Genomic DNA, 13805 nt, shown 5'->3' on the forward strand with positions numbered 1-13805 from the left:
AACCCTACAGCATATTTGCTTTGTCCTAACATTCAGCACAAACAGCTGTAGCAAATTAAATCCTAACACCTCGGGTAGCCATTCTAAAAACTGTTGCTAGTTTACTGAGATTTCTAATGCCCAAAGTAATTTTCATGGGCTGTAGCTCTAAGTGCTTCCTTTTCCAGTCTGTTTTCACCACCAAAACACGGTATTCCTGGTACTGTTTATTATTAACTAACATATAAAAGAAATACTTATGCCCGTTTCTTGCAAGAAAATAAAAGCAAAGCCCTTTCTCATAATAAGTTTTTCATTATGCAGCTGGAAAGCACATAGGAGAGGGGGAGGGAGGGAGGGAGAGAGAGAGAGAGAGAGGACTTCCACATTCCCTTCAATGTTAAAAAAATAATTTTTAATTCAGTCGTCTTTAGTGTTTCAACATTTGATTACATAAGAATATTTAATTAATAAATTCATTAAGCATCAAGTATTAGACATGTTAAACAGCAGCTACAGCTCATAGCCTGGAGTTATTTCAGAAAGGCTTCCCTGCCACCCCCAGTACTACTGAAACAGAGAAACCCACATAGTTGAGCTTAGACCCCCTTATTAAGAACAAAATTTGTTTTTAAATATATAAAATGATTCAAATATTGTGAATTCCCATTTCTTGCACTATAGTATCAGAAAATTAAGTCTCCAGATAATAGTCAACACCTGAGGAACTAAAAGTTTTCTCCTTTTTACTTGATTAACATTAGCACTGGTTGCTCAGACAGCATAGTGTGTATTCATTCCCACAAGTGACAACAAAAGTGTAAATTACCATGTTTAGTATTTCCTTCCTTCAGTAAGATTAAGAAAGGCTGTGTATAATTCAACTCTGTGTAGGTGATACTTTTTGTTATTAGAAGGCGTTCAATAATATAGTAGAGGAAAAATTGCACGTTCTGTTTACTGTGGTTCAAGTAACAACCACTGCGGCTGTGATTTTTTTCAAAGGCTCTTAACCAACTTAAGTACTCAAATCCCACAAAAACTACCTGAGAGGTAGGCACCTACCATCCTCTAAAATTCTCACTTTCCCTCCCACTTCATTTGAAATCCTTGAGAAGGTTTACTGATGTTTAACAGTTTCCAAGGTTGGAGGTTTTGTATAAACCAGTGCTTACCAGTTAGCAAACTGAACATCCAAATGTTCACCTACTTAAGTAGCCATGTTTCCATACAAAGTGCACGCAGCTCAACTAATCTTGTAGTTACAAGAGTTAATAATCCTGATTCACAGAATCAAGATAACATTTTACTTCTTTCTGAAAAGGATGTACTTAACGTGTGACCTTCACAGCTGCATTCAGTACACAGAAGTGTCATTTAAACTGTACACACTTCAAATGTGCAACTATATTGATTCAACTTGTTCACACTCCTTCCTCTCCTGCTAGGAAAGCAGGATACAAAAGCTGTATTAACACAGATGTAACAGGGCATTGGGGTATGACCAAGCTACGTGTTCTGTCAACATATAAGTACAACTCTATAGTTCTTGGCATACAGCTAAAAAGGTCAGTGTTTAGGCACTCCTCATTAAAAAGTAATATTAAGAAGTTAAATATTTTTTTTTTTGGGGGGGGGGGGTTGCTTTGTTTTTTTACATATTTAACAATGCTATTCTTGCATCCTTCCATATCTGACAGAAAATGCAACAAGTCTCTTGTATACTATCTCCAAGACTAAGAGAGAGAGTACAACTATTCCACAGATTAAGCTAAATGCCCAGCGTGGTCCCAGGTGAGTGTATATTTGGCTCACAAACACAGGCCCAAGTATGCGTGCTCCACTTCCAGAGGCCGTTAACCATCCCATATAGACACCCTACAGAAGATCAAAAGCTAGTATTAGTGATACAGGAATAATTTGGTCAGCTAATAATTCCTACCGGTCATCCTCATTAGAAAATTTCAAAATGTTTAAGTAATTTCTTATTTTTCTTAACTCCTGTTAAGATATGGAGTAGTTAGTTTTGAAGAGTACTGCTTGGTTTCTTTATTAGTTTGAACTGTACCATAGAAAACATGCTACTCACAGATGAAGACTCTACTGTGCTATACACTCTACAGCTTTCTAGTAAAAAGGCATTCTGGCTCAAAGTATTTAGTCTTTTACAGCAAAATACAGCAGATGGGAAAAAGGGGATAAGTGGAGGAAAAGGAATCAAGTTTCTCTCTCTGCTCACTATTTGTTTCACCACTGTAAAACATCAATAATTGGAGGTATCATAACAGAATTAAAAGCTGTCCACTTCCTACCTAAATTTAATTTCAATTAGCTTAAATAGATAGTTGCCTTCATTCATGTTTTTTTATATAGTACAGCTAGTAAGGAGAACATTCTTCTGATATTCCTAATATGTAATCCGTTGTTAAAAAAGTGACTGTCAAAACTCTCATAAAAATTCACAAGCTTCGGGCTTAGTTGTTCTGAAATTTTCATGCTATAAGATTTCCATAAATAGTAGTACAATCCTTGCTTTCTAATTTATCTAGGAACTTGTGCTGGACTTTAAAGCAGGTTAGAAATCCTGGAAACTTCTGCAATGATTGAACCGTGCTGTTGTGACAATTGCAATTTTGGCTAAATCCCTCGTCCTAATAAAGAGGCTACAAGTCTTGGGAAAAAAAAAGAAAACCTTTAGGCTTCACACTTACCTGAGGCTTTGGGCCCAGAATTTTTGAGTATAAAGTATAGGACATGACATTACAAACTGGGTAGCCCAGTCCTATTAGTATGTCGGAGCTGATATACTGGGCTAGATAGATCATGGGAGTATTCAGGCACCAGGACTGCGAGACAGGGCAGCCTGTGGGTTCTGCTGTGCGATTGGATGGAAGCTGCATTGCTTGCAGACTCCAGAAAGGTATTAACATTGTCCTGGGAATGGAATTATTCTTTATTTCTGTAAAAGCAAGTAATGCACACCATTAAAAAATATAATGAAAAGCTTTCAATAAAACACTAAGACTAAAGTTTAGTATGAGTTGATTTATACCTTGCCATTGGATGTTTGGTAGTTTTTTCCCCCAAGGCAGTAAAATAAAGAATCCAACCAAGACAATCAGTAAGCCTCCATGGAGTATGGCACGCTCACCAGTCCTATCAAACAGTGAAATTGTAATTAAAGGTATCATTTACATCCATGATCACGTAGATGTTTAATATTTAAAAAAATGCTATGCACAAAACAAAATATTTCATACTATATTCATGTCTCTAAACTAAAACTCAAATAAAGCTGTTGAAGTATGACAAGTAAAATCTGCAAGATGCCATCCACACTGTAGCCTGTTCGTTTGTGGAAAAGCTGCCTGACCAAAACACCTGCAACAAAAATAGCTTCTAGGGTCAACACAGTAAAAGCAGCAGCATTACACTAACTTAAACTTGTTTTTCTTGGGATACAAGGGTAGAACACAGATGAGGGAGAGGGTTATGCTACAAGGCTAGAGAACAACTACAGCATCACAGCAACATGAAAACCAGAAGCACTTTGTTGTCATAAGATACCCAAATTTCTTGACTAGTAAAAGTCTTAGATAATGCAGATTTGGCCTTGTTATAAGTGTTTTCAGACTTAGCTAATATAAGTAATAAAATTCTGATAAACTCAAAAAACTTACTTTTTAGAAAGTGTTTTAACCACCATGAAAACAATAACTGATTCAACACCAACCACACCAAGGATTATTCCATTATATAAAACAGCTTCTTTCCTGGTCCAGGAATACATATCCATTGTCAATGGAGTAGCTATACTAAATTGACAAAACAAAATGACATTAATTAAAAAAAGCTACTTCTCTACAGCAGCTTCCACACATTTATTATCCCAAACATCAGAGAGAGTGGTATAGGAGCCTTCTCTCTGAAGGAGACAGTAAAAAAAACACAGGCTAGTTATAAACTAATTCTGTCACCATCATTTATTAAAAACAAGTCCTCTGATTTCACAGCTGCATTCTGACAGAGATACTCTGAAACACTGTTAATATATTTCAGATAGTTTATGAAAAAATGATGCTGTAAGAGCAAAGCAAGAGTAATGGAGAGGAAAAATCAGGTCCTGAGAGAAAAAAATATATATATACATTTAATGCTGATCAAGCTTTAGCAACCTACCAGCAGTTACTAGCAATGGAATTTTCTAAAAATAATGCAAATAAGACAAAGAAGTGCTGTTATAAGAAACGTCAGCTAGGCTGGAACTCAAAATCTTAGAAAATAGAATGCATATCTTCCAAGTGTTTTATACGTTCTAAAAATGAACTTCGGTGACATAACAGTTATTATGTTTTACTTATTTTAATGTAGATGTACAAAATTTAAATGTACCAAATTTTAGGTTGGATAACTTACCTCTTCACATTAAGAAACAATCATACAGAATAGTATACTTAAGAATACAATGCATTAACTGTATCAAACCGTTGTTTTAATCATTACTGAAATACGAGCTCCATTGCAATTTTTGGAGATGGTATATTATAATAGGTAGTATTGAGCAAGGTACTCAACTGAAGACCCAATTTTCTCTGAAAATACTAGGTAGCCCAAATTAAGCTACCTCAACTGAACATGAAGGTTTTTTAAATAGTTAAGAAGTTCACAATATGGTTTGGCATCCATTCAAAAGCTTTGAAACATTTACGCTAATGTTCCATACACCACAAATTGCATGTTATATATTTGTAGTTACTATGAGCGTTAATTCTTTATTCTGTATCACTATACAATCATTTAACTGCATACGGTTTTGGACTTACAAATACTGCTGTTTATGAAGAATATCATTAAGATAATGAGTGCAACAGAAAAGCCTTTATATGCACAGAGTTATCTACACCTCAAAGCACTCCGAGAGGAAAAAAAGAGAAACTTACGTTTCAAAGACAGCAAAAACGAACAAGATGACAAAGAAAAGAAAATTGACTGCTACAACAGCAACCTGGTCAATGTTTCCTTCTGCATCCTGATCCAAAACACCGCTTTCTGCAACGAACCAAAAGAATCATCTAATCTACAAATTAAGCTGTCTTACAACACGACAAACAGTTACAGACAGCTACAAACAGTTGATTTCTTTATTCTGCGTAGCACAGAGTTTGGTGCATGTTTAGGCAGTTATATTTTGACAGTCTAACTAAAACTTTACATTTTTAAAATCAAAACTGAATTGCTGAAGCTCCAATTCCTCTGTTTTCCGGTTTCTAGTGGCCCTGACTATGACAGAAAATGATTTCTAACCTGGTTATGCCTTCTGTTGTTCCACTGTTAACGCTGGGAATAGCAAGTCCCGGGCAACAGTCAAATAAGCAAACTGCTCTAAATGTCTTTACAGTTGAAATCAAAGCATTTGGCGTTTCTCTTCCAAAGCTGAAGGTGCACAAAGCTAAAATTCCTGATATTACAATGGAGGTTTTGTTCCTCTAACCTAGGCATAGCATCTTCATACATGAAGCACCCATGTGCTGTGTGCACATGCAGTCTTATGAGGGATCTGTATGCAGAAAACACACGCAGGATTTGGTGAGAGAGATGTTTTGCATGTCGAGAGGGAGGGGGAGTAGAGGCCAAACTTGTTCTCCCATCATTCAGATATTGTGGCTACTGCCAGTCAAGCCAGACTATCATATTTCCTAGGAAATCATCGTTAGTTGGCATTCACCTGCTTGCATAAGCTATTCATTGAATAAACACTCTATATTTCATGATTTTTTGATGCATCTGTCACACAAAACTTAAGTGTAGTGATTACAAAGAAAGCTTTAAAAATATTATTTCTTTACAACAAATTTCAAAGCTTTTGTTAAATATAATAAAAAGTATTTTCAAATTATTTATGCTGCTCTCTTTTTAAACACAAAACTAACACAGCACCGAATCTAGAGACTTCCATGGGTTTTCAGAGAGCTTTAACATTATCTTCCATACATTTCAGAAATGCACAACATTTGAAGAAATTTGATCCATGCCTAATACGGTATGAAAAAGAGGCTGTATGTGGTAACTACCATACTTTAGTCTCTCAACAACTGAACTTATTTATACAGCTCAAACCTTTTTTAATAAAACACTGCGAGTAAAAGCTCGTATGTAGTAACAGTGTTGCACAGAACGCTACAAAACAAAAGAGAAATACGACTGCAGAGCAGAAGTGAGGAAGAGTTTTCTTGATGTCCATGTCCACTTAATACTGTGTCTTGGAAGAGACACTTACAAGGTGAAAATTTGAAAGAATTTGTACAATTTTTTTGTGTTTTTGCCACAAGACAGCAATCACGTTGACCAACGTGGACATGAAACGATTTCTGGACCAGTTACCTAGAAAGAGATGTAGCCCCCTTTCCACTTTGAGTTCCCAGTCTGTCAGACTTCGTAACGCTTGTAAATGCTTGTATGTAATAAGAAAATATGCTAGAATTATCACAGAATAAGTTTTCAAGGAAACACAGATACCTTCGCCTTCAAAATTGATACTTCTGCATTGCCATCCCATGTCATCCACTCGATGCTCTCTAGAAATTTAGAAGTGTTTTCATTAATAGATACAGTTATTTGATCTACTATTGGATCAAGTTTCTATTAAAATATTTCTTCCTGTCACTATCTTATATTCTAATTACTCCCAGCGCCTTTAAACATAATCTGTATACTCTAGATTCGACCACAATGAACAGCAGCATACTCTAGAAAGGACATATTCTGGTGGGAGAATATTACATCTCTGTGTGCAGTCTTCCCCCTCCCCTCACTGCAACCAATAGGATAATGCCATACATAAAAACCCTCTCTCAAGAGCTCAGATTCTTAAAAGAAACACACAGACACTTAGAACACTGTAGGCAAGCTAACCTTATTTGTCTTTAGAGAAAATACATGGGCCATCAACGTTAAAAATGTATCAAGGCTAAGCTTATGATCTAATAGGTCTAACTTTTTGCTGTCATAATTTTTTCATATTCTAGCCATAATATCACGATGATTAATTTACTAGCACGATGAAAAAAATCTGTATTGCAGAAGGGAGGAACTCTGAAAAATAAATTAGAAAAATAAAGGCTTATAGTCTTAGCACTTCAGATTTCAAGCTTTTTAATCCTCCTTCTGAGTACCTTTACAATTCCCACAAGCCATCCACTAAAACAAAGTAAAGTATTTGTCTTTTTTGACTTGGTTACCTGAATATAGCAAAGATGAGAATGATATTAATAACTCCTAAGAGAGCTCCAAACAGAACTGGTGCTGTATACATGGTTAGCTGAAGATGAACTAATTCCCACGTTACTCCTTCTTCTCCAATAAGCGTAAAACAAGTCTGAAAAACTTAGAACAGATTACGCATATTAAGAAAATCTTAAGAATCACTAAGAAAATATTAGAACAAACATAGAAGAAATATATAGAATGTATACAGATAGATAAGCAAAGTTGTTCTAATTGTTAAGTAAAATTTAAATATTACTTGTGTCAAACCTTTTTTATTTTGAGAAATCTGCTCTAAATAACTGATGGATACTGATGGGACTTCAGCTAGCCAGAAAACTACTTGATTACATATAAATATACTGTATACGTAAGAGTGTAACATAAGAGTGTAACACATAAGAGAACTGGAACTGAATTCTGAGTGTACCAATGGTTAATTTTCTTGGCCATGTGCAGACAGCTGATTTACTCTTTTTACTCTTACTTCTGTATGGAAAACCTTCGTCCTGGGACCGGAGTATCCCTCTTACTAAGGGCAAGCTAGAGAAACGAGAAGTAATTTTTTAAAACTTAATGTTTAAATTGGCACTGAGTAAGAGAACGTTAAGACCAGTCCTTTACTTACTATTGTTAAGAAACAGAATGAAAGTCCATAATGAATTAGGAGAGAGATTTAGCTATGCTATGGAAATCACCCACAGAACGCAGATTGCTTGTTGCTGTAGACCCTTTAATGCTTCTTCAGAGCTCAGTGATAATCAAATAGAGAAAAAACTTTCAGCACTAAACAATCTCCTTATTGCATCACTAGACACAGAACACTGTAGCTCTGCTAGTTGGGTAATCTTTATCTTCAGCTACAGGAGACTGTGATCCAGCAGAGGTTGCTTAGGAAAACATTGCTGGTCTAATACAAGCCAGGATTTACTCATATTCCCCATGAGGTAGATAGGACATCTCACGAGTCACTGTTACCCCTCACCCAACAAACACCCCTTGAGCTCTTCCTTCCTTTAGCTCTCTGTAATACCTGTTAGTGTCTTAAAGTTATTGCCAATATAAAGATTTTGATAGAAACTACAAGATCAGAAAGTTCTGTTGGATGTTGGATTTTCTACACCAAATAAGCAAGGTGAAATTTACAGTCATTTCTGAAGGTAATGCTTGCCTGAACACAATAATATCAAATTCTCTTCTCCATGAACAAAGTGCAATTGGTCATAGACTGCATAGTGGGTAATGGTACAACAGAGCATCTTGGAAACTGTTTCTCTGCAGTCTACTAATTTAACAATGAAAACAGTAATCCAAACCAGCTAGTTTGGAATTACAAACAATTAGCGTTTCTTTGGAATAGAATATTTTGTTTATATTGGCATAGATACACGAATGGATCCCATTTATTTGTGAACTAATCTTAATATCACTGACGAACTACGCTTTAACACCTTGCCCCCGTACTGCTGCTGAGAATTCCTAGCTCCAATGTCTGATTTCCTGCTAAAGAGGGTTAGATAAAAACTCATTTTGTGTAAGTGAGGAGACAAGATACGCTCTACCTGGTCCTAATATGAAGCCAACTGCTTGGCAAGCACTGGTATTGGCCATAGCACTCGTTCTTTCTGCAAGAGAAGTGGCGCCTGCAATATATGATCGAACCACAGCTACATTTCCTTAAAAAACAAAAACAAGGAAGCGTTCATATAGATATGAAGTTCTATTTCTTAGAATTCTCCATTTACGTTTATTTTTTTTCTTATTTCCCAAGAAAATACAATCCAGCACTCCCTGCAGTATTCATACACAACTGCATAATTACACACATTTATAAACTAGCATTGGCTAACTCTTTGCTTTGTTCATTTGTAAGGTATCATGCACGAGATGTTTTAGTACCAGATTTACCGTTATATTAGCGACCTTACACAAGACATATAGTTTAATAAATTTCAGAAATGTGAACTCTGCTGTGGTTACCTGCTCCAAATCCCACAAGAGCACGTGCAATCAGCATGTAGTATTTGTTGTGTGAATGAGGTACATGGACATAGGCATAAAGACAATTAGCAGCTACTGAAATAATCGTTGAAACGACAAGAGGTTCTCTCCTTGGCCTGTAATTGGACCAGAAACCAAACAAGGGAGAGGCGACCATTTGGCCAATGCTATATGAAGCTATAATCCAGCCCAAGAAACTCGCATCTGCTGTTGGATCAATCTGCAGAAACAAATTAATTCTGTGAATACTGTATTACAGCTTTTTATAATATCAACAAAATCATTTCAGAATCAGCACCGGAAATGCCTAAGGCTCTGAATAGTATTTTTGAGGGTATGTGGCACTACGCAATGCAGCGTCAGTCCTAAACTCTCTCTTAGCAAGTTAGTGTGTCTGCACGGGTCTCAGGAGCAGCTGCTCCTCCTAACGTGGGCCAATAAACCCTGACTATTGTCTCAGGCAACGCACCAAACTGATAAAACTACTTCGCTTCTGAGTCTGGAGATGGTTGATTTGCAGCAAATTCAAGTATTTCTAACACAACACTGCTAAAGATATGGACTTACGGACTTAAAACATCAGCAGTACCGTAATACACCTTACCGACCAGGGGCAAGGAATCACTAAGTCATGTGCATGTCTAAATCTGGCCTGATTTACAAGGCTGACAATGTACTTCCTTTTTTTTCTTCAAGAGTTCAGCACCAGCCTCAGTTTTAACAATATTTCTAGTGCCCTACCTAGAATATGTTGCTCTCAATCTGTATCTGGAAATCCCTTCTATAATTCCTGGAGCAGGAAAATCCTAGCACAGATTAAATAGAAGTTTTAGAGATCTTTTATGCCACTTTTGACAAGAAAGCAACAAAAAAAGCCCAACCATCTGGGAACACAAGCAATTCTCCATTGCAAATACCAAGACTATGGTAAGAATCTCTGACACTTACAGAGTATTATCTTCAGCTTCCTTTTCCTTTTTTTCAAAACGCAAACAAGCCCTGTGTATTAAGTTTTAATGACAGAAATGCCTTCAGATAAAAAGATTTCTATTAATTTATTGTTCAAGCGAAACAGTGAAATAATATTGGAAAACTAAACATTTCAGGATTATGATGTACCTTTACCAATTCAGTACACCAACTGACAGATTTTACACAAAATATTAAAAGCTGCCAAAGTAGACTACAAAAGAAAAGTTGCAATATAAACACACACTTCCCCTTACTGCTCTTCTTCCTTAATAAAACACGAGGTTTCATACTACACACATCCTGAGCAGGAGTTTTCTGTTGTTATTAATAAAAAGTGTATTAATATTTACAAACCTTTTGGAGATACGGCCATACAGACATAACTACAATCGAGAAACCTGTGATGCAGGAAGAAACAGAACTGAAGTTATTCCACCTTACTTGCCACATTTATCAGTATTCAGTTGTTGAAACAAAAAAACTCTTATGAAAAGAATATTGATACTCTGACCAAACTGCGTGCAATTTTTCCTCTAACCCTTCCAACGGAAATACAAGCTCCCCAGAATAAAAAGAATTTTTTCAAATACAGATATATTTGTACCCATTTATCAAATAAATTTCGATTTTAATTCATCAAATTAAAAAAAAATCACTCTAGAATCCTATGATTCTCGAGATTATTTCTAGAACCACAGAAAAATCAACAAAAGTCAAAATCAACAGAATTCTCACTTCAGGGAGCAGTTCTATAGGGCTGAAACAGCAATTTACTCTGCAGTGAAAATGCAAAATCCCACAAGAAAAGAAAAACGGCTCCTATACACATTTTGAAATAAATACCATACATTCGTACAAAGATCCTACCTCTTAACAATGAGGCATTATTACTCTCTCTTTTCATTCCCTAGAAGTTGAACTTTGGTTGAAAAAACTGTGACTTTTGTTTTGCTTGGTTCTGACTCATAATCTTTCTCTGCTACTACATTCTCCACCAAACTATTACAAAGCCATAAAATAAAGATCTACTTAATATGTCACTCCTTCTCAAAACAGAGTATTACTTAACACGTTTTATTAAATTTAACTTTGCTTGATTGTTAGCCATCTCAACACTCAAAAACCGCACCTTTTAAAGGCTATAAAAGAACAATAACTACATTAAAGAAGGTAAATCAGTTGAAGTCTAGAAAATGCTGTAATTTTCACATCAAGATAAGCTAAGCAAATAATATTGAAATCCAGCTGTGTTTACTCACCTACACTACTGAGAAACATAGTAAGATGCATAATCCAGATGGACCTCCATCTACTCTTATAATGCTCTTGTGTTTCCAAAACATCCCTGCTTTTGAACCAAAAGGCAAGAGAGAGAGAAATCATTGTAGAGATTCTCCTTTAGTTGTTCTTATCCCAGGATACTGAAAATATTTTTCACAAATATCTCAGTATAATTGTGTATTCTCATACAGGATTGCACATTTATACAGCGAGGAATAAATCAAATGGAAAACTGCACTTCTACACTTACTGCAGCTTTATTTTAGAAGCAAATTACCAAACATCAGTGAGAACGAACATAAATGCCATCATGTACCATTGTGTTCAATGTGTAGGTTATACAAAGAAATTTTTATCTAGAGAGAACTTCTGTCCTGCAGGGTCTTTGAGCAGACACTTTGCAGCATCACAGATTTCATGTAAAGGCTTCGAGAAGTGTGAATTAAATCATACAGCTCCAAAGATCTTCTCACAGCACTGTGACTTCAGAGTGAAAAATAAAACTTGAACAACTATTGATTAGATTAAAATGTATGACCAGTCTTTTATTTCCAAGAGGAAGTAACTACAGAAAATAAGAAACATGTATAACTTGCTACAGGTGCTAAGCCTTAAAAAGATTAAATAATTACAAATTCATAAACATTAAGTTATTTTTCTAAAACATGTAAGCATCTTTTGAGTCCTATTTACTTTTTCAAGAGCATTTCAAGTTTCTTCATGTCTTCTGTGTTGAACTGTTCTAACTATTCTAAACAAAATATCTCTGAAATATGCAGACCTAGTTTATATATGCCTGAACATAGTTTATAAACATACTTTATATAGCCTATACGTATACAAATGCACACACACAATTTTAAAACCACTATAGCTATTCCAGAGTGTGATTTGTACATTTGTTTCTTCATAAATGTTTATACCATCGAAGTGTCTTGGTTGGACGAAACTCTAAATTCCTAAGCGCTCTTTCTAAATGGACTTCTTGCCCATCACACGCTGAAACAAGCCACAGTCAAACTCTATGTACAATGGCAAAACCGTGCATATGCTATGAGGCTTGGCTGCTTTAAAGATTTTGGTTAAATGATGTAGTACACTTCAAGGGTAACAATACTTCAACAAAGATGGAAGCAGTAGTTACTCAAACGTATTCAAGACCTTTTCTTCTTCTGAGAGAAGGAAAAAATAGGCGACTAATTCCTGTGCACACAAAAAACTTCGTATTAAAAAGTTAGATTACACGACTACAAGAGTTGTTTTGATGGGATGCGCAGTATGTCTTTTGGGAACTTTGCAGGTGAATGTTTTCTCCAGAGCGAACTCGGCCCTCACCAGCTCAGCACAGCCTGCCACCACCAGCCTCCCATCCCCAAGCCAGGGCCGAGGCGGGCTGAAGAAACCCTGCCGGTTTGAGACCCCGAAAAGACAGAGCGGGCGTGAGAGATCACACCTACAATCAAAATTATGAAAGCACTGGGGGTAAGCCGCTCGGTCTGTTCCCCCTTCGCTGGCCTCGGAGCCTAGCAGCTTTGCTAAAGCTTAGGCTGTCCTTGCGGAGCAAAGCGCCCACGCACGGGGCAGAGGGAAGCCTCGCCCACGGGCGGCTCCACGCGTGACTCAGTGGGGTGTCACACGGCGTCCCCGCTCCGGGACGACCCAGCCGCCAGCCCACCGCAGGCGCCGGCAGAAAGGGCAGATCGCTCCCCCCACACCGAGGAAACCTCCCGGCTCCCCGGGACTCTGCCCCAGAGCGGGGAGAGAAGCGCGGCCGCTGTTGTTTTGCCCAGCTGCAGCCGCCGCCCCTCCGCAGCCGGGCGCGATGCGAGGCGCCTGTTGCCGCAGCCCCCCTCCGCCGCCGCCGCCCGGCCCGCACCCGCGCCCACCCCGAGGCACCGCGCAAGGAACTGCCTCACGGCGTCGGAGCGGGCGGGCACGGCGCACCGCGCCGCAGCCAGGCCCTACCTGTTGTCCTCCTCCCCTCCGGGACTCAGCAAAGGCTCCTGCCCTTCAGCAACCGCCGCCGTGCCGGACAGCGCAGCGGCCATACCCAACGCCGGCCGCTTCCCAGCCGCGGAGCGTCGGGACCCACCTCCAGCCCCTCCCGCCGGCCGCCGTCGCGCCCACGGCCGCCCTTCGCCCCCGCCGCCACCAGAGGGCGCACGCGCGCGCGTGGCCGCGGCTAGGCGCTGCCGGCCGGGCGCCAGCCCGCAGGTGACCGTTAACCGCCGCTAACCGCCGCGCGAGGGGCGGCGACCGCGGGGAACGCTGATAGGGCGCAGCAGGGCGGCCGGCCGGCCAGCCGAGCG

At 38.4% G+C, this 13805-nt stretch overlaps 1 protein-coding gene across 3 annotated transcripts; it reads right to left on the reverse strand.

The window, feature by feature from the left end:
• Nucleotides 1-372: 372 nt before the first annotated feature.
• MFSD8 (major facilitator superfamily domain containing 8) lies at nucleotides 373-13643 on the reverse strand. Of its 3 annotated transcripts, none has more exons than XM_068942042.1 (12): nucleotides 13462-13643; nucleotides 11475-11563; nucleotides 10570-10613; nucleotides 9223-9463; nucleotides 8805-8918; nucleotides 7218-7362; nucleotides 6496-6554; nucleotides 4920-5028; nucleotides 3660-3794; nucleotides 3032-3135; nucleotides 2691-2938; nucleotides 373-1857 (listed from the first exon to the last, which is right to left on the reverse strand). In XM_068942042.1, exons 1-12 carry the CDS (start codon nucleotides 13542-13544, stop codon nucleotides 1651-1653), a joined length of 1578 nt encoding a protein of 525 aa, XP_068798143.1. In that variant the 5' UTR covers nucleotides 13545-13643; the 3' UTR covers nucleotides 373-1650. The 3 variants fall into 3 exon arrangements, with proteins under 3 accessions (XP_068798143.1, XP_068798144.1, XP_009687622.2); XM_068942043.1 differs by having other exon boundaries at nucleotides 11475-11560; nucleotides 13462-13618; XM_009689327.2 differs by lacking the exons at nucleotides 10570-10613; nucleotides 11475-11563; nucleotides 13462-13643 and adding an exon at nucleotides 9985-10040.
• Nucleotides 13644-13805: the final 162 nt, after the last annotated feature.

The sequence above is a fragment of the Struthio camelus genome, chromosome 4, assembly GCF_040807025.1.
Source record: "Struthio camelus isolate bStrCam1 chromosome 4, bStrCam1.hap1, whole genome shotgun sequence".
NCBI lineage: Eukaryota > Metazoa > Chordata > Aves > Struthioniformes > Struthionidae > Struthio > Struthio camelus.